Genomic DNA, 22,961 nt, shown 5'->3' with positions numbered 1-22,961 from the left:
GAACAAGACTGGCAGCCGCGAGAAATACTTCAGGATCCGTAGACGTCTCGAGCAGCCACTTGATGCTAGGTGCTTCCAGACCGGCAGTGGGTTTGTCAGGGAGGTTGAGAGTAAGGGTGCGTTCATTCTCCGCCAAAATGTCCAGGTTTTGGTCGGGCGATTGTCTTTCCGGGTCCGCGACCTTTGTCAGGGAGCGCAGAACCACAGAACGCAGTCCGTTATAAAGGGTGAACAACTTCTGAAGAGATTGCCATGCAGATGCGCCGACCGCACGTATAGGGTCTGGGGAATGAAATGGGCACTGGGTATCATGTGTAACAATAGATAAGAACATCACCTCTCAACAATTGCTTCCATCTCGATCCGACGGTGTCAATCAGTCGCCGCAGCACACCTGTCAAGGAAAGGTCAAAACCTGTGGACACATAAGAAAATATAGCTTACCGAAGGCTGGTTTAAATATTAAGAGTAAAACTCCTGCAATGTTGGTTCAGACAGGAAACGACCACCAGAATTCACAAAATGATCTTACTGTCGACGCGCAACAAGCGCAATATCGTCGATATCGGCGTTTGAAATGGACAGGAGGGAGATATCAAACACGCCATCACGGTCAGCGAATAAAACAGAAATCCGAACGCCGTTGTCGCAATGATGACCCAGGCGATGCTCGACTGCTGGGTCCACAAATTGGCGCTGAGGGCAATCCCGAACAGAAGAAGGGAGATCTGAAGTAAGACCGGAAAGGATTGCACGACAGCAATGAAATACCATGCCATGAGGCCGTCGAACTTGTCTTGTCTGCGCGATCCTCGTTCCTCCTGCGACCCACGACCGTATCTATTCGACTTGTAGTACCCGAGCCACTGCTTTCCCAGCACGGCTCCGAAAGCAGCGAGCAAGCTCATGGACAAGCTTGCGTGTGCGATCATTTGGATCCATACAGTCGTCGGCGACGGCGACCACGTAGATGCTGGAGCTGCGGCTGCAGAACCCGCTGCAGTGAGGTTCCCAAGTCCGATTTGTACGAGTTGTGTTAGAAGGGCATTCGTAGCGTCGCTGGGGTTGGGATTGAGATTGGACTCCATCGCCACAATAAAAGACGTGCTGACAGCGGAGAAAAGACCAGACTGATCAAACATCAATCTGATGGCGAATTGAGGATGAGCATGCGACACGCACGAAGACCAAGACAATGTCCATGTCGCTGGTATAGAGGTCAAGGAACTCGCCATCGTGCTCCTCCGCGACTCTTTTGTACACCCCCCAGAAACGAGAACGAGGGTCCTCGTCGCTCTTTGACGCAATGGTGGATTTCTGGAGAACATCCAATACTTGTGTCATGAGACTTGCTCTGCGTGTAGGATGTTGTCAGCTACGATCGCTCGGCTGAATTTTCGCTCACAATTCGCTCAGAGTTGATTGGTCCTTCTTCTCCGCATCCTTCTTCTCCGCATCCTTCTTCTCCGCATCCTTCTTCTCTGCGGCCTTCTTCTCCGCGTCCTCCTTCTCCTCCTCCTCTGCGGCCTTCTTCTCTGCAGCCTTCTTCTTTTTCTCATCGTCCTTCTCATCGTCCTTCTCCTTCTCCGCGTCCTTCTTCCCAGCATCCTTCTCCACCACGACCTTCTCCCCCTCGCTGATACAACATATGAGCTTGTTTGACATCGATATGATATTGATAGGGACTTACGGAGCTAAATCATCATCTGGTGCAATATTCAAGTTGTGGGTACTTTCCTCTACGCGAAGTTCTGATGCTTGGTAATGCTCGGTGTTCGAGCTGCAGTTCTGGTGAGGAACACCGACACATTAAGGCAGAAACGCTTACACCCCTGAAGGCAGCACCACCGAAGGTTCACCATTGATTTCATCCCTGTCTTGCTGTTAGGTGGGCAGCAGACCATGAAGCCGCAACTTACTCGTTTGGGGGTCCTACGGTGTCATTGTCCGGGTGAGGCTTTTCATCGTGGTGAGCGCACTGATTCTCGGTGTGGTCGGTGCCACCTGATGCTTTTGACATGACGAAATGGAATTATACTGAATCCAACGTAAATCCAGTGAGATTTGGGAAGAGTGTGAGGTGAGTGGGCAGGGAAGAGTGGTGGTACGCAACAAGCGACTTGGGCGGCAATGAGCTTGAGCCATGAATGCATTGCAGAGTTGTTCGCTTAAAGAGACGCTGATCACATATAGCTGAACTTACTAGTTTGGAACCCGCACTGGAGAGTCGGGGAGTAGCTTAGTCAATTAATATTAATAGTTTGTTCTCCATCAAGTTGATCATGTGCCACATGTACACGGAAGTTCATCGTGAAAGTAAACTTGCACGCTATCATTTGCTTGCTGCGGTTCTGGGCTACGAGCCGTTCGTTCTTGTCTGATGGTTCTTGAATCGATGTTAGGTTACTTACCTTGCAAGCTTTGATCCGACGGCATGATGGCGACCATCACGGAGCATCGAGTCATGACCGCTCTGCTATACAGAGGCGCCTAGACTTCGGATCATGTGCATGAATCGCGATAAGTTGTTGATCCTATTTAGAGACTAAATTCGCTTCAAAACACCAGCTAGCACTCAACTGCCACTCTCACGACGTGGACATCCAAGCGGAAACTTTTCAGGTCAATCGTTCCTTACGCAATGCAGTTCGAGTCGGTGGAGCGGAAGCAGGCAGAGTCCCACTCCAGTTCTGTGACGCCAGATTTGGCCTCTGATAAGCCTGCGAGGAATGATCTGGAGGACAATCGTTATCATACGGGATTCCTCAGACGTACTACGAATTTGCTTTCTCGGTATGGAATTGAAACTCATGGGTGAGTGAGATGGTGTTGCTGTGATGTCTGTCTGAAGCATTTCTACCTGGTACTTGGATCAGCATCGCACCAGTACCAGCAGAGGAACGTCTCGAGACTCGATGGTACCAAATGTTTTTCGTTTGGTTTTCTGCCAATATGAACATCTTGACGTGCGTCTCAAGTTCTGTCTCGATTCACTTGCTTTCCGCTGAATGATCGAACCACTTGACTCTCGCAGATTCAGCACCGGCACTGTGGGACCTGCATTTTTTGCTCTGGGAGTTAATGACTCTATAACTATCATTGTCATTGTTGACCTGGTGTAAGTGCAAATAGTTCATACAAATATCGATTTGCAGTGAACGGTAGCTAGGGTCTGCTTATTGCCCGCGTTCTTGTGAGCTTTATCATTATTATCTGGACGTTTGTGAGGACTTCATGATGTACAGTGCTGTTTTCGGCCCAAAGCTTGGCACGCGAGCTATGGTACAAGCAAGGTTCTCGTGGGGGTGGGTCACGTTTACTTGTTTTTTCGATTGCTAATATCATTCGCTGACGAATATCAAGGTATTTCGGTGCTATCATACCGACGGTCTTGAATGTCTTCTCCATGCAAGGCTTCCTTATCCTAAACTGCATCGTTGGTGGACAAACGTTAGCAAGCCTGTCTTCTCGCCTTGATGATACTCTTGGTATTGTCATCATTGGTATCATATCTCTTGTGGTACGTCAAATTTATTGGTGTTGCATCAAAATGACACGTTTCAAAGGTCACTTTCTGTGGATACCGCATCATCCATTGGTGGGATCACTCTCCAACGTACTGTCCATAGAATCCTGATCGAATTTTGATTCATAGGTACGAAAGTGTCGCCTGGATCCCAAATGTGATTACGTTTATCACCATGCTGGCTGTCGGCTATCCACAACTACGCAGCAACCAATCAGCTCCGGTCTCTCCAGCAACTGTCGCTGAGGTTATCTCTTTTGCGTCTATTCTCGCATCTAGCATTCTCAGCTGGTGTCCCATGACCCCTGACTATGGCGTATACCACAGCCCTGCTGCTTCCTCGTGAGCTTCCTTGGACCATGCCTGGGCTCTCCTTGACATCCTTTTTAGTGCAAGAATTTTTCTCTACACGTATCTTGCGTTTTTCACCGCCAGTGTAAGTCCTCATGTACTGTTATCAGCGCCATCGTAACATTTTTGAAAAGGTGACCGCCCACACCATCGGTGCTGCGTTCGCAGCCGCAGCTCCTAACGTGCCTGCTTGGAATGCAGGATTTAACAACAGCTCTTCCGTCGGTGGCTTGTTATACAGCGTGCTTCTACCTACCGGCGCATTTGGGAAACTTCTGACCGCTTTGGTCGCTCTCAGCATACCCAGCGCCTGCGCACCGACGATGTATACTTTCAGCACCAGTTTCATGGCTGTCGCTCCGTGGTTTGCTGCGGTGCCTAGATGGGTATATATCCTCATCTCAGAAGGAATGTAAGTATCTTCAACCGTCATAAACTCTTAGTGATGTTCATAATCTGTGTTCAAGTCTGATACCGGTGGCCATTGTCGGTGCCAAAAGGTTTTATACCACTTTTGTTGACATCCTCAGTACGAATCCGAAATATCTGTATTCGTGACTATCACTGATATGTTTAACCCTCAGACATCATCGGATACTGGTCATCGGTCTTTTCTGCGATTATCCTCACGGAACATGTGTTATTCCGGCGAGCCTCGTTTTCTGAGGATCAATATCCCATCACGACTTGGGCTTCGTATACTCTTTTGCCTAGCGGGATCCCGGCGGTCGTGGCTTTTGTGTGCGCCTGTGGAGCTCTTGTTCCATTTATGTCACAGGCTTGGTATGTAGGACCAGTGGCGAGGCATGGGAGTGGAGACGTTGGGGTGTACGTGGGGTTTGTGGTTGGGGCTATCGTGTACGCGTTGGCGAGGGGTTTCGAGAAAACGTGGTATAAGAAGAAGATGAGTAAATCAGATGCGTATCCCGGACTCTCACAGTAGTGAGGGGGAAGGTTTTGTTGATCCAAATCCCCAGCATCTGTACGCTTATGTTTAATTGTTTGAAGTACAGTTCATGATGAAGATAAAGAGGGTCATCTTCGTTCACACTACCCTGATGGTGGCTGAGCTCCCAACTCCTACCCTACACTAGCGGTTCAAGAAGGGGTCATTGTTGCAAACAACGTCTACTCTCTAATTTCGAATGTTATTGCCAATCACTATATCGTATTGACAAAGTTCGACCCTCACTTCGATTGGATCGTTTTCGTAAGGTTAGTGTAGTCTGCAACATTGAAGTGAAAGGATAAAATATCAAGTACTTTTCAACACGGTCAAGGGCTGGCCGGAGGTCGAGCCGATATTATATGCTCCTACCTACTAAGCCTACCCAAGCTTGATAGAACATTTCTATACTTAGTATGTATGCCTCGAGTCTCGTCAAAGATACCCGATGAAAACAATGACTCGTCAAAACTACGCAGTGATCACTGATGAGTCGATGCCGCCTGGGTCTTGGTAGCAACCGTGACCAATTGGAGCCGGAGATCTCTGGCGCACAAGCGCCGCTACGTTATTTTTAGGAACTTCCTCTGGCCTTACGGTACTACACGAACTGCTACGAACTACCGTAAGCTCGCATCGATGAACGTAGTGTGGCATGCAGTACTCACATACGTTCACTGGCCTTGGATCCTAGGGATACACAACATCGAGAAGACGTCAACGATTGATCAATTAATGATCATGCTGTTTTGATTATCCATGCTTCCGAGTCCATGTGGTAGTAATCCGTAAATTTTCAGATCCCACTTCATTTAGGGATAGGTCACCCGAGATTGGAAGTCGGTTCAGATCAGCGGCATGGAACTGATTGTTGGCATCTTCACTGACGCTGAAACGAGTCAATTCCTACTCAAGCATTAATGCAATCTAACACAGTGGAGCAGAAACAGTCTAATGAAGCTGCGGGGAACGATCTGGAGGACAACCGCTATCATACAGGATTCCTCAGACGCACCACTCAGTTGCTTTCTCGGTATGGAATTGAAACTCATGGGTGAGTGGAATGGTGTTCCTGCGATGTCTGTCTAAACATCTTCATTGGTACTTGGATTAGCATCGCGCCGGTGCCAGCAGAGAGACGTCTCGAGACTCGGTGGTACCAGTTGTTTTTCGTTTGGTTCTCCCCTTGCATGAATATCTTGGCGTGCGTCTTCAGTTTAATCTTGATCCTGACGCCATCCCCTGAATATCCAACACCTGCAGATTCAGCGCTGGCACTACCGGACCTGCATTTTATTCCCTGGGAGTTCGCGACTCCATGGCTATCATCGTCACTGTTAATCTGGCGTAAGTGTCAACAGTTCATCGAATCTCGATCTGCAGTGAATGACTGTCAGCTAGATGTTGTTTAATGCCAGCGTTCTTGTGGGTTTTGTTATTGTTCTCCGGCCATTTCTGGGGACTTCATATTGTGCTAGTGCTGTTTTCGGGCCAAAGCTTGGCATGCGAGCGATGGTACAAGCAAGATTCTCATGGGGGTAAGTTATATTTTCGATTGCCAGTATCGTTTGCTGATGAACTATCAAGGTATTTCGGTGCCATCATACCAGCCGTCTTGAATATCTTCTCCTTGGAAGGCTTCCTGGTCTTGAACTGCATCGTCGGTGGACAAACGATAGCTAGTTTGTCTTCCCAACTTGATGATACTCTTGGAATCATCATCATTGGCATCATATCTCTTGTGGTATGTCAAAATTACTCGTGCTACGCCAAAATAACGTGTTTCAAGGTCACTTTCTGTGGATACCGCGTTATCCATTGGTGAGAGTGCTCAAATACGAATCATCCAGAATTCTGACCAGATTTCGATTTCAGGTACGAAAGTGTCGCCTGGATCCCGAATGTGATTGTTTTTATCACCATGCTGGCTGTCGGTTATCCGCAACTGCGCGAAAATCTATCAGTTGCCGTCCCTCCTGCAACGCCTGCTAGTGTCATCTCTTTTGCGTCTTTTGTCGCAGTTAACATTATTGGCTGGTGTCCCATGATCTCTGATTATGGCATATACCATAGCCCTGATGCTTCTTCGTGAGCTTCCTCGGACCATTACCACGGTCTCTCCTTAACATCCCAATAGCGCGAGAATTTTTATATACACGTACCTCGGATTTTTCGTATCTAATGTAAGTCCCCATATGTCTGGTATACTGACATTATGATGAACAATCTTCGTTTGAAAAGGTGACTGGTCAGGCTCTGGGTGCCGCATTCGCAGCAGCAGCTCCTAACGTGCCTGCTTGGAATGCAGGATTTAACAACAGCTCTTCCGTCGGTGGCTTGTTATACAGCGTGTTGCTATCTACTGGCGTATTCGGAAAAATCCTGACCGCTTTGGTCGCTCTCACCATACCCAGCGCCTGTGCACCAACGATGTACACGTTCAGCACTAGTTTCATGGCTGTCGCTACGTGGTTTGCTGCGGTGCCTAGATGGGTGTATATCCTCATCTCAGAGGGAATGTGAGTGTCGTTGATTCCAACCCCTAGCGACGCTCACGATTTGATTTGTGTCAAGTCTGATACCAGTGGCCATTATCGGCGCCAAAAAGTTTTATGCTACATTCGTTGACGTCCTTGGTACGAGTCCCAAATATCGGTATCTGTAATCCAGTCTAACAAGCTGATCTCGCAGATATCGTTGGATACTGGTCATCGGCATTTGCTGCGATCATCCTCACAGAACATGTGTTATTCCGACGAGCCTCGTTTTCTGAGGATCAATATCCCATCACGACTTGGGCTTCGTATGAGCTCTTGCCTAGCGGTATCCCGGCGGTCGTTGCCTTCGTGTGCGCCTGTGGAGCTCTTGTTCCGTTCATGTCTCAAGCTTGGTATGTAGGACCGGTTGCGAGGCAGGGCAGTGGGGAACTTGGTGTGTTCGTGGCGTTTGTGGTGGGGACTGTCGTTTATGCGTTGGCGAGGAGTTTGGAGTTGCGGTACAAGAAGAAGAGTAAAGCAGATCGTTACTATTAGTACTACTACACATTTTGACCTGTACACGAGTTGCCTTTAAATTTGGATCCAATAGAAGTTCGCTGAGGCCAGCTTCTCTAACAATGGTAGCAACCATCCCATGTGTACGCGTTCTTGTCATCGCAGCCAGTTGTTAGTAGTTTTCCATCCGCGGAAAAGGATACGCAGAGGGGCTAACAACTTCATCACTTTCGACCATCCTCTCAAGCATGTCGCTGGCCACAGTCCTAAATTCTTTCACGGCAACGGCAACTCCCTCTCCTTGCTCTGAATATCGCTCCTCCAGTGTTTCGAGAGTACGGTCCACATAGCTGATGAGCCGCTCGAGATCAAATATCGAAGATACCTGCATATACCTTTTCGTGCCTTCCACAAGGACGGGAAGGAACTCGAAACAGTGTATGTCGTCAATTATATCGTCTGCATTCATCCATGCACTCCACATCATGTCCCACCACTGCTGCTCTGTGATAGAATCGAGCGATGTGGGCGACCACTGTTCAGGTGCGATTCGGAGGAGGATGCCAGCTAGGTAAAATGAATGCGACATGAAGCGGGAAGCTGCAATTATGCTAATGCACTGATCTATGTGGTGATCCCCAGACAAATGGGAATGCCAGTTGGAATTCCTCGCGAGGGCAAAAACCAGTTCGAGATAGCACGCATCGCGTTCATAATCGAGACTGTGGTCAGGGCCATCATTGGCAGGTGTTGCACCTCCTCGCGGACAAACCGCGGTCAGAATAGCGGGGGAGAGGTCTTTCAAAACCATGTCCCGTAAGTTTGCATCATCGATGCCATCGATCGATGCCATTTCTTGTCGGACACTGTGAACAGCGCGGAGAGCGGCGTGACGTAAACTGTTAGGCATGTTACCGTCCATGCAGGCAATGAGGCTCCCGATGAACATATGTTGTTTAGTGGGGCTGCAGCGAGCTCCCAAGCCATGCAGTAGTAAAAGGATGTCATATGCTGGCTTGTCATTGTAGGGATGAATGTAGTCGAGGCAGTCCACTAGCCAGTCGAAGTCTTCTGGCGGGTGGGAATCCTCTTGCCAGGACCGGGCATACCACAATTGGGCAGGGTCACAGGATATGTTGGCAGCAGTGAGCGTGAAGTGCAGGGCATTTGGCAGAACTATGAACAAATTCCGGTGATTATATTGTTCGGATGATCTCACTCGTGAATAAATCTTCCTGCACACGTCCAGGTTCTGCATCGTGTGGGATGAAGGAACATAGTAATAATGTCGAGAAGACTCGAGAATGCGACAGATAATGTCGAGGAGTTTCCATGCCCGGCGTGTGACTCCTGTGCTGTCTTTGTCGACATCGCCTCCATCCCATGCCCAGAGAACCTTTTGGAACTGCGTCAAAAGGGGCTGCGCGAGTTGAGGCAGAGCAGCACTACACAACTTCATTGTTAATGATCGCAGAAAAAGCACCAAATAAGTTAATGGCACCTTTTATCAATCCGAACTATGTCCTTCTTATCAAACCGAACCCCGATCATGACGCAAGCGAGAAGAGTGCAATTGGCGATGATTTGGTTCGACGGAGTGGACGGAGAGCTTAGCAGTCTTGATATCACTGCTATAGCAAGTTCTTCTACACGTTCATTCGCTCGCCCGGTAACGAAATGGTAAGCAAGAGAATGAGACAACCACTCCAAGACAGAGTCGGAATAATCCTCCAGCTGTAGACGATAGAATGAAACATTGATATCGTCATCTTTCGGAGGACAAAGATTCATAGTCGTGGAAAGTACCGTCATGTTGGCTGTGCCCAAGTCCATCTTCAGCCACATTCCAAGAAACACCTGGTAGTCTCTTTCCCGTTGGCCAAGAAGTTCACCATAGCGAGGAGATTCCTGAAGAACGCGGCCACAGTATAGATGACTCAGAGCCATTATACATGCAGAGGCCTTGTCCTTCAACGACGGTACAATTTGCCTCTGAATATCGACGCAGCTGTCAAAATTGTAAAGCAGCTGAGGCACCATGTCTGACACGTCAAGATCCAGGGGCCATTGGACGTGTGGAACAAGACTGGCAGCCGCGAGAAATACTTCAGGATCCGTAGATGTCTCGAGCAGCCACTTGATGCTAGGTGCTTCCAGACCTCCAGTGCGTATGTCAGGGAGATCGAGATCGAGGGTCCATTCATACTCCGCCAAAATGTCCAGGTTTTGGTCGAGCGGTTGTCTTTCCGAGTCCATCACCTTTCTCGAAGAACGTAGCCCCTTATGAAGAGTGGTGAATACCTGCAAAAGAAAACTCCATGCAAATGCGCCGACCGCACGTATAGGGCCTAGTGAATGAGATTAGCACTGGGTGTCCAGCGTAATAGTTGATAAAAATGTCACCTCTCAATGCTTCTGACAATCGGGTCCATCTCGATCTGACGGTGCCAAACAAACGCCGCAGCACACCTGACAAGAAAAGGTCAAGCCCTGCGGACACGTAAGACAACATAGCTCACCATGCGCTGACATCACGAGCTGCTGGAAATACCTGGAGGCTGGTGTGAATATTGAGAGTAAAACTCCTGCAATGTTGATTCAGACTGGAAACGACCATCAGAAGTCATAAGATGATCTTACTGTCGATGCGCAACATGCGCAATATCGTCGATATCGGCGTTTGAAATGGACAGGCGGGAGATATTAAACATGCCATCACGGTCAGCGAATAGAATAGAAATCCGAAGACCGTTGTGGCAATGATGACCCAGGCGATGCTCGACTGTTGGGTCCACAAATTGGCCCCGAGCGCGATCCCAAACAGAAGAAGGGAGATCTGAAGTAAGACCGGAAAGGATTGTACGACAGCATCAAAATACCATGTGATGATGCCGTCGAACGTCTCTTGCCTGCGCTTTCCTCGTTCCTCTTGCGAACCGCGGCCATATCTGTTCGACTTGTAGTACCCGAGCCACTGTTTTCCCAGTACAGCCCCAAAAGCAGCGAGCAAGCTCATGGACAAGCTTGCGTATGCGATCATTTGGATCCATACAGTCGTCGGCGACGGCGACCACGTAGATCCTGGTGCTGCGGCCGCAGTACCCGCTGCAGTGAGGTTCCCGAGTCCGATTTGTACGAGTTGTGTGAGAAGAGCATTCGTCGTGTCGCTGGGGTTGGGATTGAGATTGGACTCCATTGCCACAATAAAAGACGTGCTGACAGCAGAGAAAAGACCAGACTAATCAAATGTCAATCTGAAAGCGAGTTGAATATGAGCATGCGGCACGTACGAAGACCAAAACAATGTCCATGTCACTGGTGTATCGCTCAAGGAACTCGCCGTCGTGCTCCTCCGCGACTCTCTTGTACACCCCCCAGAAACGAGAGCGATGGTCCTTGCCGCTCTTCGACGCAATCGTCGAGTCCTGGAGAACAACCAATACTTGTTTCATGACACTTGCTCTGCGTGCATGACGTTGTCAGCTACGATCGCTCGGCTGAAATTTTCGCTCACAATTCGCTTAGAGTTGGCTGGTCCTTCTCCACCACGTCCTTCTCCACCACGTCCTTCTCCTCCACGTCCTGCTCCACCACGTCCTTCTTCTCCACGTCCTGCTCCACCACGTCCTGCTCCACCACGTCCTTCTCCACCATGTTCTTCTCTGCCATGTTCTTCTCCCCCTCGCTGAGACAACACATAAGCTTATTTGACATTGACATTGATAGGGACTTACGGAGCTAAATCGCCGTCGGATACAACATTCAAGTTGGGGGTGCTTTCCTGTATGTGAAGTTCTGATGGCTGGGAACGCCCAGTGTTCGAGCTACGGTTCTGGTGAGTAGGGACACAGAAACATCAGGGCACAAACACTTACATCCCTGAAGACAGCACCACAGAAGGTTCACCATTCATCGCATCCCTATTTTGCTGTTAGGTGGGTGGCAGGATTCCCTAAAGTCGCAACTTACTCGTTCGTAGGTCCTACGGTGTCATTTTGCGGGGGAGGCTGTTCATCATTGTGAGCGCGCTGATCCTCGGCGTCGTCGGCGACTGATGCTTTTAACATGAGATACTTATATTAAATCCCAGGTGAACCCAGTGAGATTTGGGAAGAGTATGAGGTGAGTGGCCAGGGAAGAGTGGTGCACAGCAAGCGACTTGGGCGGTGCGACCATGACGAACACGTGCTTGACAGCGTTGACGCTGGGGCTGCTCGTAGGCGCTCCCTCCAGTAGACTGCAAGATCAATCCCGCAAATCTAGCTTGCGCAGCGTACACTTGATATATTCGTCCTTCACGCAAGGCGTCTTCCCTTGAAAGGCTACCGCATTTGACATGATAGAAGGCAACGAGGCCAAAGGAGTGAGCATTTTAGAATCAAGCCAGACGTCCTGTAGCAAATGAAGTGTAACACGTTGGATACGATGCAAATAAGTTCAAAGTTCACTTTCAGGCAAAAATAATGGGGAACCATTATTTTTGGGAAACGCGAAGTAAACAGAAAATAATACTGATCTACACCAAATCCTTCATGTTCATCGAAGTGAGGTGAGTCGTTACTTCAAAACATCGACGATGATCAAGTGCCTTTGATTTTCTTGCCATCGGATCAAAGCAAACCCATGCTGTGTGCCCTCCCTCTCACGAAATACCCCGTCTCCATCCAAATAAAGATGAGATATAGCTACATAGACATGCCTAACCCGCCAAGGAGCAGCATGAAAGAAGACAGGCGCACATGCAATCGATGTTGCACTTCTACTGATTCGCATGGGTCATGCGAATCTCCTCGACGGTTCCGCGCGTTTGAACTTCTGCACGACGTGGTCTGGACTGGAGCTTAAACACGGTGGGGCAGCAAATATAAATGGCACCGCTGTCGATGAGTACTGGCTGTTGGTGTGCAACATAGATAGTAAGCTTTCAAGCCCAGTGGAAACCCACTTCTCTAAGAATGGACTCGGATTTGAAAATGTTAAGTTCCCCAACCACTTTTTACCCATTTCAAGTGTCACTCATCCCAACCATCTCTGTCGTCGCCGTCATCGGATACGATGATCACAAAGATCTCGACGTGCCGCACTGGGTAAGTGTGTATGCTCTCTAGCTGTATCTATCGCCACAGACTATTAATATACCAGCTGATCAGATGCCATCGGGGGTGTATGCAAGCAAACATTTACATCCACACAATCTGGCACAATCCTGTACAATCACACACATTTGCATATGTGTGCTATTAGCTAGTCTCATTCTCGTGCTGAGATTAATATTGTCTCGATTAGTTCAGATGATTTCACGCAACCTCTGCCATTCTGTGAAGAGTCGGGTTTCACTGGGAAATTCTAAGCTTCAAGCTGAAGCTCTTTCTTAACTTGAGACTTGTTATGATTCTGAGCCAACGTGGTCTCATGTGGCTCAGTACTGGTGTGCGTCGAGTGCTTATCATATAATGCAGCTTCTAATCCTTAAAAGACTAGTGTCCTACATGTGTAGGGCCACCGCATCAATTAATCAGGCCGATTGAGGTGTTCCATCACGGTGTTTTGACGATCCATGTGGTAATCTGTAAAAATTTCGAACCCTACTTGTTTTACTAACGGTATCTAGGGACAGACTTTCGAATTCAAGAACCTCATAGCTAGCACTCTCACTGGCGTTTTTAGATGTGGAATAAACTGATACGCTCCAGGTCGATTACCGCTCAAGCAATGCAGTCCGACTCATTGGAGTGGCCCAAGCAGGAAGAGTCCAACTGCAATTCAACGCCAGGCTATGATATGGAGGACAATCTCTGTCGTGCGGGATTCCTCGGACGCACCACTCTGTTGCTTTCTCGGTGTGGGATTGAAACGCATGGGTGAGTGAGAACACGTTGATGTAATATCTGTTTGTAAAGCTCCTACCTGGTATTTGGATCAGTGTCGCACCGGTTCCAGCAGAGGAACGTCTCGAGACTCGGTGGTACCAAATGTTTTTCGTGTGGTTCTCGGCTAGCATGAATATCTTAGGGTATGTTTGGGTTCTGTCTGGTGCGTTCCGTCGAGTTAATCAACACCTGCAGATTCAGCATTGGAACTGCCGGACCTGCATTTTTTGCACTGGGAGTTCGCGACTCTATAACTATCATTGTCATCGTCAACCTGACGTAAGTGTTAATAGTTCATTCAATCTTGATTTGAAGTGAATGACCGTCAGCTAGGACTTGCTTGTTTCCTGCGTTCTCGTGAGTTTTGTTGTTCTTTTTCGAGCGTTTCTGTCTTCATAGTAGTGTGCTAGTGCTGTTTTCGGGCCAAAGCTTGGCATGCGAGCTGTGGTACAAGCAAGGTTCTCCTTTGGGTGGGTCATATTTATTTGTTTCCCGCTTGCCAGCGTCGTTCGCTGACGAACGTCAAGGTATTTTGGTGCCATCATACCGGCCGTCTTGAATGTTCTCTCCTTGGAAGGCTTCCTTATTCTGAACTGCATCGTTGGCGGACAAACTATAGCAAGCTTGTCCCCTCGACTCGATGATACTCTTGGAATTGTCATCGTTGGTATCATAACTCTTGTGGTATGTCACAATTACTCGTGCTACACCAAAAATGACGCGTTTCAAGGTCACTTTTTGTGGATACCGCGTTATCCATTGGTGGGATCATTCCAACGCGCGTTATCCAGAATTTTGACCGAATTTTGATTCATAGGTACGAAAGCGTGGCTTGGATCCCGAATGTGATTGCTTTCATCACAATGCTGGCTGTCGGTTATCCACAACTGCGCGAAAATCTATCGGCCCCCGTCCCTCCCGCAACAACCGCTAATGTAATCTCTTTCACGTCCCTTCTCACATCTGGCATGATCAGTTGGTGTACCATGACCCCCGACTATGGAGTATACCATAGCCCTGATGCTTCCTCGTGAGCTTTTTCGGAACATCCTCACTCACACTTCTTAATATCCTGACAGTACCAGAATTTTCATCTACTCATATCTGGGGTTTTTCGTATCTAATGTAAGCTCCTATGTGACGTTATCTGCGGTATCTTAACATCTTCTCTCGACAAGGTGGCTAGTCAGGCTCTAGGTGCTGCATTCGCAGCCGCAGCTCCAAACGTACCAGCTTGGAATGCAGGGTTTGACAGCTCTTCCGTCGGTGGCTTGGTATACAGCGTGCTGTTGCCTACTGGTACATTCGGAAAAATTCTCACTGCTTTGGTCGCCCTCAGCATACCCAGTTGCTGTGCGCCAATAATGTATACGTTCATCAATAGTTTTATGGCTATCGCTACGAGGTTTGCCGCGGTGCCTAGATGGGTATACATCCTCATCTCAGAGGGAATGTGAGTGTCATCGAGTGGACACAAACCTCAGCAACGCTTATTATTTGCATTCAAGTCTGATACCGGTGGCCATTATTGGTGCCAAAAAGTTTTACACCACTTGCGTGGATATCGTCGGTACGAGTCAAAAACGAAACCGGGTTCTGTGATTAACGTTCACCCTCAGACATCATTGGATACTGGTCATCAGCTTTCGCTGCGATAATCTTCACAGAACATGTGTTATTCCGACGGGCCTCGTTTTCTGAGGATCAGTATCCCATCGCGACGTGGGCTTCGTATGATCTCTTGCCTAGTAGTATTCCAGCGGTCGTGGCTTTTGTGTGCGCCTGTGGAGCTCTTGTTCCGTTCATGTCACAGGGTTTGTATGTAGGACCTGTTGCGAGGCAGGGCACTGGGGACCTTGGTGTGTTCGTGGCGTTTGTGGTGGGTGCTATCGTTTATGCGTTGATGAGGGGTTTTGAGAAGATGTGGTATAAGAAGACGAGTAAATCTGGGGCTTACTAGTTGCAGTTTAGATTCTTCGAACTTGGTTTGATGCAAAAAAATACTTTATTTTTTATGTTTTAGGCGAATGTGCGTGAGTGGCAGAGAGCAGAAAACCAGAAGGGAAAGGAAAGGAAAGGAAAACAGAAACCACGGCCAAGTGGTGAACGAAGCCGCATGTCAGACAGGCCTTCCGTGAGTGGGTGAGGGCTAGGAAACAGTCCGTGAGGGACTGTCCCGAGATGTGCCGAGGAGAAGGAGAGAACTCCAGCCCCAAGGCACAGAAGGCATGAATGGCGAACAGCAGCGTCAGAACGGAGGACTAAAGCTGAGTGAGACACACGAAACGAGAAGCGCAAACGAACAATTGAATTCCAAGGCAATTGGAGTGACTAAGAGGGATGGAGGGAGGGGCGACAAAAGAAATCTAAGCGAGCTAAAGGCAAGTACAGACGGGTGCGAGCTACAGACTACGTCGGAGGAGCGGAACAAGGAGTGTAGTCGATACGAGCGGAACTATGAGGCACCCGCGACTTGCCCTAAACCGTGCATTCCAACACCTCGTGCCTCGGTCATGGAATGCGTCCAAATACGTAGCCATGCGTGCTACGAAATAAGAGATAAGGGAAACGTTGAGATCTACGTGTGCGATACATATGCGACTGAGTGTATGAAAATCCTTTGTGTGAACTTGTAGGTCGAACAGATCCAGCGCCATAATATAACGTCCACTTCCTTATCCCTGCTCAGATTGCCTAAATGATCTGTCGCCAACCCCCTACTGCGAGCAATTTTTGTCAATAAGATCGCCCAGAATTGTGCGGGACTCCAAGATGCGATCAGTGAACACTGAGTCTTCACGAAGCGTTGTGACGCATGCATGGTCTTCGAAATGCATCCTACCACTCGTAAATTCTTCCTCATGACAATCCCACCAGTTCATCATACTATCCGGCTCTTTTTCCAATCCTGTGATGACGACGACGATTGGGATATTCTCCCCGCAGCTCTTGGCAAATTTGTAGTTCCGAACGAGGGTATCACGGGGCCTGGTACTGCTCACGCAGCACACCAAAAGGCCGACGCCATCCGATCCAGGGCTCGTGAGCTCAGCTAGAAGGCTCTTCAAGCGTTTTTTTCGCCTCTGCCGCCGGGACTGTCCCTCCAGGCTCCTCATTGAGTCCCGCGCTGTCGAACAGAACAAAATTCCTATCGGAAATCGCCACTTCATAGGGTCGAGAGATGCTAGTGCACCCGAAAGTATTGTTAGAGGTCTCCACTAGCGGTTCCTGCCAGTGCCTGAGCGCGTTGATGACCGAACTTTTCCCTGAGCCAGCGTCACCGAAAACGACGACGTTTCTTTCCCGTGGCCTGGACTGCTCTGAATTAGTATCTGTTTTGGCTAAGACATAGCTCAAGAAAGTAGGAAACATACACGGTCACTCAATTGTCCATGCCGTGCTTCCAACCTTATGGATGGGGCAGGTTTATTATTTACAATTTGTGGAAACACTTTTGGGCCACTATCAGGGACAGCAGTATTGCGGAAGGCAAGAACTCACCGAACTCTCCATCATGCGCGAGCAATGCTTCGAAAGTCGTCTTGACTGTAGCCACGAGCGTATCTTCATCAGGCATTGGTCGACACTCAGATGAAGCGTAAATTTTGAGGTAGACGTCTTTCGAGGTGCTGAAGAAGAAGGGCAGAAACCACCTGGGGAATCTGGAGGGACGCCTGCGGATGACGATGGTCTCATTCCAAGAAACGCTGCGGTCAGACTCTGCAGCCTTGATCGCGGTCTTCGATGGACCATAAGAAGTTGAAGCCAGGACGTAAAAGAGATTTAGTGATGGAACAACGAGGTTTTTTCCAGTGGTGACTGTGCGCATGCATTGATGTGAGCAATGGGAAAAGATGATTCAAGTTGAAGTCGCATATACATACCTTCCAGAGCTAAGACATATTCTCCACGACTCATCTTCAACACGCGGATATGTTATAGCTGAATTAAGGAAATTGTATGACTATGTTATCACGAGATAAGCGGCGGGGCAGGGTGAGGAAGGAGGTAGTGGAAGGGTCATTTTGAGAAAATCATTCAGTTAGTTATAGGGTGGCAGGACCACGCGCGTGTAAGCCGAACATGATCTGAGTACGGAGCCTTCACTGGCAATACCCTTGCTATTCGGTCGGACTTGAGCTGAAAGCTAGATGATGCGGAATGGCAGAAACTCGGATGAAGGGATGAGCGACCGACCAGGTTGTAACCGGTCGGTTGTGATGACCTACGCGGCTATGCTTCGGATTTCTGGATGATGTGGCGGTTCACCTCGAGGCCTCAAGCAGCACTTGCATGAATGACGTAATATTAAGCAACTGCTGCCGCTGCGGATATTGGCTACATCAATCATTGACTTCAGCGAAATCGCAGTGTGATGGAAATCGGGGAAGTGGGTCACATCCCACACCAATCCTCTTGATCATTTATTCGTAGCTATCAAAAAACCCATTCAAACCTGTCAGGTCTCAACGTCTCAGATGCTTGTGAAGATCACGAGGAAACTTGAGGGTATGAGAAGACTAGAAAATATAGTGCGAATATTAATGAAACTGTCTGAAGTTAAAATACCCGTCGACCGAGAGAAGGAATGCGCCAATCCAAACGAATTGTTCGAAGGTCAAAGGCCATTGATCAAAAAGATGCATGCGCAGTGCAGCGTGCACGGCAGTGAACGCGAGCAGTTGGGGGCAGCGCTACATGACAAGGGATTGGGAACTTCTGCAGTGAACAAGAGAGCAAAGATTAAACTTACTACAAGAGCCTCCGTGGGAGCCTAGGCCAAAAATCCTCGGAATCCTAATTCAGAACTAAGGGAGACCCTCCTAGGGAGGATGGTCTTTCAGTCTAGTTTCCCATAGCGAAGAAACTGGGCTGAGAGACCGTGTGAACCTCTTTGTAGCGGGTGCCAAAGTTGTTATCACCAAAGTCGCCAAGCCTCCAGAAATACAGGAGAATACGGGGATGAAGACAATCGTTGGGGGAAAAGGCAAGTTCCGAGCTGTTCTTAGACTTATATCGTAGTATAAGTACATCACCATGTGAGATAGACAACGTACTGGTATTCCATGTCTTCCCAAACCATTTCCACGCAATCAGAGGTATTCTCCAAATTCAGAGAAATCGTTGCAACTAGTGGATGGGACGCTACGTGGTCAGCATGGCCTGTATGTCTGGATGGTTGCGAGATTGCTGACAACCCCAACATTATCCAGGAAAGAACAGTTGACGCCATGGGAAAAGTGGGACGGGATGGAGATCCAACCCCCTTTGCGGGAAGTTATTGAATCTGATCGGGTGGAATGGCCCCGACAAGGTCAAGCGCTCGTCCCAGGCTGTGGAAGAGTATGGCTCTTTATCATGACGGTAGTTTGATGATTAAACCTCGAAACCTCAGGGTAACGACGCAAGGTTCATCGCGACCAGTCTAGGATTGAAAGTGATTGGGATCGATATATCTCCTATAGCTGTCGAAGCAGCCCAGCAAGAAACTCCCCACGAGAACGTATCGTTCCGTGTCGGGGACTTCTTCGCATCGACAGATGAGCAGTTCGACTTGATATACGATTACACGTTCGTCGTTCGCAATGTTTACTGTGCCGTCTTGCTCTGAACCTGTGATAGGTTTTTCGTAGCCCTGCCCCCGTCGATGCGCTCCGATTGGGGGAGACAGATGACCAAGCTCGTCAAGACTGGCGGATTCCTGATTACCTTGGTATTCCCAATCGATCCGCAGGTGGACAATGGGCCACCTTTTTTCGTGAGGCCAAACCATTACGAAGAAGTTCTGGGATCTGCATGGGAGAAAGTTATTGATGAAGTGCCTACTGAGTCTTCGCCTACTCACGTAAATCGGGATAGGATGATAGTTTGGAAACGCCTCTGAACTCGTGAGAGATATGGCGGAAGCCGCGAACATGGTTGACCGTACTCCAGCTTGTAATATTAGGATTCCTTTGTACAAATACCCAGCTACGCCATCATGGCCCGGGAATCGAACCAAATGAACAGGGGACTCACCATAGGGCAACACCCGCAGGGCGTTCGTGGCGCTTACGAAAGTTTCCCATCAGTAAAATGCAAGTCTCACAACTCTCGCATGCAACATATGAGTACAGGGATTTGCAAATACATTCCTTGCGTACTTTGTCAGGCGCACGCAAGTTTTTATGTTGTTGCGATGTTACGGAGATCTCGAGTAGTGGAGATAGCTGATCAAATAGATAAAGAGACGATTAATATTTGGCTGAAGATTATGGTGGTGAAATGCCCTACTTTCGAGCTCGCAAAACGTCTTCGGACGCAAAAAGCGAGAGGCGTGTAAGGAAAAAGTTGGATCTTGTGTATCGAGAAGGAAAACACTAGCCTTGAAACGTTGTAGAGCATCGCGTCAGTATGGCATCCCGAGGAGATCCAGTTCAGATGGTGGCTTGTACAGCACGATGCTTAGCCGGTGAATACGTTACCACCGAAGTCTGAGAGGTCTGGCAGATCGTGGCGTAACACTTGAAATGCATACATAACCTTATACCTGTGGCGGAATTCTTAGAAAGAGAAGCACCTGACCTATAGCAGGATTTAACACAGCGTCAAACACGAGGTGACATGTTGAACGTTGAACAGCCTTGCTTACATACGGCGCATGCTGGCGGCCAAAAGTCACTTGGCGTATCAGGCCCCGGCGGAGTTTAAAACATAACCTAATCATTTGCTGCTCCGAACCCATTCACTATACGAATATCCATCGAGTTGCATGTGATAGCTAGCAGATGTCGCGAACGACAATTTCTTCAAAGCAATATAGCATTCATGTACAGGCATCAATCAATTCAGCCTTGATCTGTCGAGCGATCACAAGTAACTGGGTCAGCCTACTATTGAAACTCAATGAGGATGGCACGAAAAGAGATTATCTGAGCACAGTACTTTTATCTTCATTGGTGATCGTGTAATGCCCAGTGGCTGGCTCCCGGCTGAGTGTAAAGGTACTGGACTCAGGAAGCTTGGCGAGATCTTGTTCCCAGATTGAATCAGTGCAGATGGAACCTTCCAAGATTGCAGTCTCTTGATGGTCCGATGAGATATAGGCGTGAAGCTTCGGAGTGAACTTAGCCTTGAAATCACAGCCATCTCTGCGTTTTGTATTGTGAGTGCCCTAGAGGAGAAATGAAGGGAAGCCGACATACTCAACATCCTTGAAACAGAGCACCGGCTTAGGCATCGGGTCTCCCGGGACCATAATACCTGGGTGAGAGATACTGAGGTGACAAAGAAAAAGAAAATAGTGGTCACAAACTGATTGCAATGTCCTGAGCAGCGTCAGTCTTGTTAGTGGCCTGCAGGTACCCAGGGACTCCCTGCTTAGGGGCCTACGCGAGTCGTTCGTAAGCTGCCGAGATAACGATAAACTATAGTCAGGCTTACAGAGAACTTAAATTCTAAGCCCGTCTTGGTCAGAGTGGTTTGTTGTCCGTTCTGCATGATGCCTTGCGTTGATGCTAAGAATCGCAACGTAGATGAGAGTCTCTCACGTTGATCTTGACGTAAGTTCCAGCGCTGACTACGTTTCCATCCACGACCTGCACTCGGGAAAAAGCAAGGCTATAAGTTGAATGAGCCAGGCTTGTGAGTATAATCTGGGTCCCTTTGCAGACATGGACTCACTCATTCGTGTAGGTTGCGTGCATGCTGTATCGGCCTGCGACGAGGAGTCATAGGTGAGTTTTCAACCGAGGGGGAAGTATGGTACAACACCCACCCTCGTCTCCAAAAGTGGTAGCCCTGAAATATTGCAATGTTTAAAATCGTCGAAGGGAAAGCGGAAGTCCTGACCTCCAAATAACAGGGAAGGATTTCCGGTAGGTACAATCCTTATCGCTCTGGAATATGAGCACAAGCGTCGCCTCCTTGCCGAGGTCATTACTGCGAGATAAAAATTAGTGAGGGCAGCGCAATGGAGCAAACACACTCACGTCTGAAAGGTCAGGTTTCTGACGAAGGCCGGGGCGCATGTCGGTGCTTCTGCTTCAGGGTGAGTGTGCATTGATGTACTTCGAGTTCTTCAGTTAGAGACTCAGAAATGACCTTATATGCTTCGGGTCAGGGAGGCTGTATCTGCTTTCTTGGTTCGTGATATAGTGCCTTTCCCATGTCTGTGTTTGCCGCAGAAGACCTGCTATATGCATCAAGCCACCCCTTGCTTCCTTGCTTGCTCAATGGTCACTTTCTTCTTAATAAGCCTTCCCTGCACATTCGTACCTGCCGCTGGGGACCTGATGCATTATACCATCCCCTTACCTTGGGTTTACCTTGGTTGGCTATATATCCAGCGCTCCCTTGGCTTTTCTTCGTGCCTTCATATGCGCCGTTGTGGACTCCGTCTCGCCTTCAGTGTCCGAGCGCTGCCAGCCTGGAAGACAGTGCCTGCTTCCTTGACTTGGTATATAGCCACCCTTCGTCGGAAGCTCGTAGCTGCCGTTGATACTGCATTCAGGTGCACAACGCTCCTCCTGGGCGTCATATCCTTGGCAATCTTGCCTTCCTCACCGTTCCTGTTCCTCAATCCTTTTCGGATTTCACCCTGCTTAGGTTCGCCGAATCATGAATGAAACAAATGGGACAAGAGGGGACAACACTCCTCACCTGCCAGGTCGTTCAACAGTGATGTTGCTATCAACTTGAAGACCTGATTGCTACTATGAATGAGGTGACAGAAAAAGAGAGTTGAACGATCTACGTTGCAAATCTGCTACCAACGGTAACCAACCATAGTCACAGTGGGCGTTTGTACTGACTGTGCCTGAAGCTCACAAACAGGTTCAAACATGTTTCAGTCCGAGTCGGTTAGAACAACTCTTGCTGACTCTGTACATGTAAGGATGTGATACTAGCCATCACAATTCGTATTTCTGGGACATTTCAAGGATCATATGCATGTGAATGACCGAGTGAGAATGTCATAGTTGGTTGAGAATGTTCGGATCATCCTAGGGTAATGAAAAGAGCATGCTAAGCTTTTGAAGCGGTGAATTGATAGTACTGTACACATTTCTCGGAGGCTCCGGAGCTATCCGAAACGTTCACACGACTATTATTACAAGCTTGAACTTAACTTTATCCTTCGCCATGATGCATGAGCGCTACTAGCCACTGAGAATTTCGATGGTATCGTCTTGCGCCGCTGCGTTCTGTCTCGAACCCCAGCATCTCTTGCTCGCTGGAACAAGAGTTTTCGCCTCGGCTTACCCTAAGCATTCAGCCTTGGCCGCACTGCTCTC

The 22,961-nt window shown here is 48.6% G+C and overlaps 10 protein-coding genes across 10 annotated transcripts; 6 read left to right on the top strand and 4 right to left on the bottom strand.

Annotated features, from left to right (window-relative positions):
* Window positions 1–57: 57 nt before the first annotated feature.
* DEU56DRAFT_853453 (uncharacterized protein) lies at window positions 58–1,494 on the bottom strand (the record flags this gene model as incomplete). The annotated part of the gene is made up of 6 exons (XM_041355223.1): window positions 1,406–1,494; window positions 1,183–1,354; window positions 533–1,130; window positions 445–477; window positions 338–394; window positions 58–282 (listed from the first exon to the last, which is right to left on the bottom strand). Coding segments are annotated over exons 2-6 (1,074 nt in total), but the record flags the coding sequence as incomplete, so codon positions are not given.
* Window positions 1,495–2,246: 752 nt separating this feature from the next.
* On the top strand, window positions 2,247–4,923 carry DEU56DRAFT_171976 (cytosine-purine permease). The gene is made up of 12 exons (XM_041344895.1): window positions 2,247–2,814; window positions 2,877–2,966; window positions 3,035–3,118; window positions 3,170–3,193; window positions 3,246–3,305; window positions 3,364–3,520; window positions 3,567–3,598; window positions 3,656–3,868; window positions 3,917–3,962; window positions 4,012–4,289; window positions 4,345–4,406; window positions 4,462–4,923. The coding sequence occupies exons 1-12, from the start codon at window positions 2,642–2,644 to the stop codon at window positions 4,818–4,820; spliced, it is 1,578 nt and encodes a 525-aa protein (XP_041211437.1). The 5' UTR covers window positions 2,247–2,641; the 3' UTR covers window positions 4,821–4,923.
* Window positions 4,924–5,612: 689 nt separating this feature from the next.
* DEU56DRAFT_171901 (cytosine-purine permease) lies at window positions 5,613–7,922 on the top strand. The gene is made up of 12 exons (XM_041344894.1): window positions 5,613–5,877; window positions 5,938–6,027; window positions 6,087–6,170; window positions 6,225–6,248; window positions 6,302–6,361; window positions 6,411–6,567; window positions 6,613–6,644; window positions 6,699–6,911; window positions 6,961–7,006; window positions 7,065–7,342; window positions 7,398–7,459; window positions 7,515–7,922. The coding sequence occupies exons 1-12, from the start codon at window positions 5,744–5,746 to the stop codon at window positions 7,853–7,855; spliced, it is 1,521 nt and encodes a 506-aa protein (XP_041211436.1). The 5' UTR covers window positions 5,613–5,743; the 3' UTR covers window positions 7,856–7,922.
* Window positions 7,923–10,787: 2,865 nt separating this feature from the next.
* Window positions 10,788–11,214, bottom strand: DEU56DRAFT_703328 (uncharacterized protein; the record flags this gene model as incomplete). The annotated part of the gene is made up of 2 exons (XM_041347347.1): window positions 10,788–11,054; window positions 11,107–11,214. Coding segments are annotated over 2 exons (375 nt in total), but the record flags the coding sequence as incomplete, so codon positions are not given.
* Window positions 11,215–12,680: 1,466 nt separating this feature from the next.
* On the top strand, window positions 12,681–13,338 carry DEU56DRAFT_171851 (uncharacterized protein). Its single transcript, XM_041344893.1, has 3 exons — window positions 12,681–12,903; window positions 12,967–13,246; window positions 13,298–13,338. The coding sequence occupies exons 1-2, from the start codon at window positions 12,772–12,774 to the stop codon at window positions 13,189–13,191; spliced, it is 357 nt and encodes a 118-aa protein (XP_041211434.1). The 5' UTR covers window positions 12,681–12,771; the 3' UTR covers window positions 13,192–13,246; window positions 13,298–13,338.
* DEU56DRAFT_978805 (permease for cytosine/purines, uracil, thiamine, allantoin-domain-containing protein) lies at window positions 13,133–15,646 on the top strand (the record flags this gene model as incomplete). Its single annotated transcript, XM_041359720.1, has 14 exons — window positions 13,133–13,246; window positions 13,298–13,378; window positions 13,428–13,677; window positions 13,740–13,829; window positions 13,882–13,965; window positions 14,020–14,043; window positions 14,097–14,156; window positions 14,214–14,370; window positions 14,417–14,448; window positions 14,504–14,716; window positions 14,766–14,811; window positions 14,865–15,139; window positions 15,195–15,256; window positions 15,306–15,646. The coding sequence occupies exons 3-14, from the start codon at window positions 13,484–13,486 to the stop codon at window positions 15,644–15,646; spliced, it is 1,578 nt and encodes a 525-aa protein (XP_041211433.1). The 5' UTR covers window positions 13,133–13,246; window positions 13,298–13,378; window positions 13,428–13,483.
* Window positions 15,647–16,528: 882 nt separating this feature from the next.
* Window positions 16,529–17,959, bottom strand: DEU56DRAFT_171832 (uncharacterized protein). Its single transcript, XM_041344892.1, has 4 exons — window positions 17,571–17,959; window positions 17,188–17,505; window positions 17,061–17,137; window positions 16,529–17,001 (listed from the first exon to the last, which is right to left on the bottom strand). Exons 1-4 carry the CDS (start codon window positions 17,602–17,604, stop codon window positions 16,735–16,737), a joined length of 696 nt encoding a protein of 231 aa, XP_041211432.1. The 5' UTR covers window positions 17,605–17,959; the 3' UTR covers window positions 16,529–16,734.
* Window positions 17,960–18,518: 559 nt separating this feature from the next.
* DEU56DRAFT_787678 (S-adenosyl-L-methionine-dependent methyltransferase) lies at window positions 18,519–19,586 on the top strand (the record flags this gene model as incomplete). The annotated part of the gene is made up of 5 exons (XM_041352426.1): window positions 18,519–18,534; window positions 18,784–18,838; window positions 18,900–19,029; window positions 19,082–19,257; window positions 19,309–19,586. The coding sequence occupies 5 exons, from the start codon at window positions 18,519–18,521 to the stop codon at window positions 19,568–19,570; spliced, it is 639 nt and encodes a 212-aa protein (XP_041211431.1). The 3' UTR covers window positions 19,571–19,586.
* A 1,007-nt stretch (window positions 19,587–20,593) lies between these two features.
* On the bottom strand, window positions 20,594–21,727 carry DEU56DRAFT_910022 (uncharacterized protein; the record flags this gene model as incomplete). The annotated part of the gene is made up of 9 exons (XM_041357142.1): window positions 20,594–20,816; window positions 20,871–20,928; window positions 20,981–21,053; window positions 21,109–21,159; window positions 21,216–21,285; window positions 21,349–21,382; window positions 21,443–21,465; window positions 21,517–21,606; window positions 21,657–21,727. The coding sequence occupies 9 exons, from the start codon at window positions 21,725–21,727 to the stop codon at window positions 20,594–20,596; spliced, it is 693 nt and encodes a 230-aa protein (XP_041211430.1).
* On the top strand, window positions 21,516–22,473 carry DEU56DRAFT_787659 (uncharacterized protein). Its single transcript, XM_041352425.1, has 4 exons — window positions 21,516–21,606; window positions 21,657–21,705; window positions 21,769–22,267; window positions 22,327–22,473. The coding sequence occupies exons 3-4, from the start codon at window positions 21,774–21,776 to the stop codon at window positions 22,346–22,348; spliced, it is 516 nt and encodes a 171-aa protein (XP_041211429.1). The 5' UTR covers window positions 21,516–21,606; window positions 21,657–21,705; window positions 21,769–21,773; the 3' UTR covers window positions 22,349–22,473.
* Window positions 22,474–22,961: the final 488 nt, after the last annotated feature.

This window comes from Suillus clintonianus, assembly GCF_016758775.1.
Source record: "Suillus clintonianus strain FC179 chromosome Unknown DEU56scaffold_16, whole genome shotgun sequence".
Classification (NCBI taxonomy): domain Eukaryota; kingdom Fungi; phylum Basidiomycota; class Agaricomycetes; order Boletales; family Suillaceae; genus Suillus; species Suillus clintonianus.
Note: the sequence above shows the minus strand (reverse complement) of the source record. Positions and strands in the feature narration are given on the sequence as shown.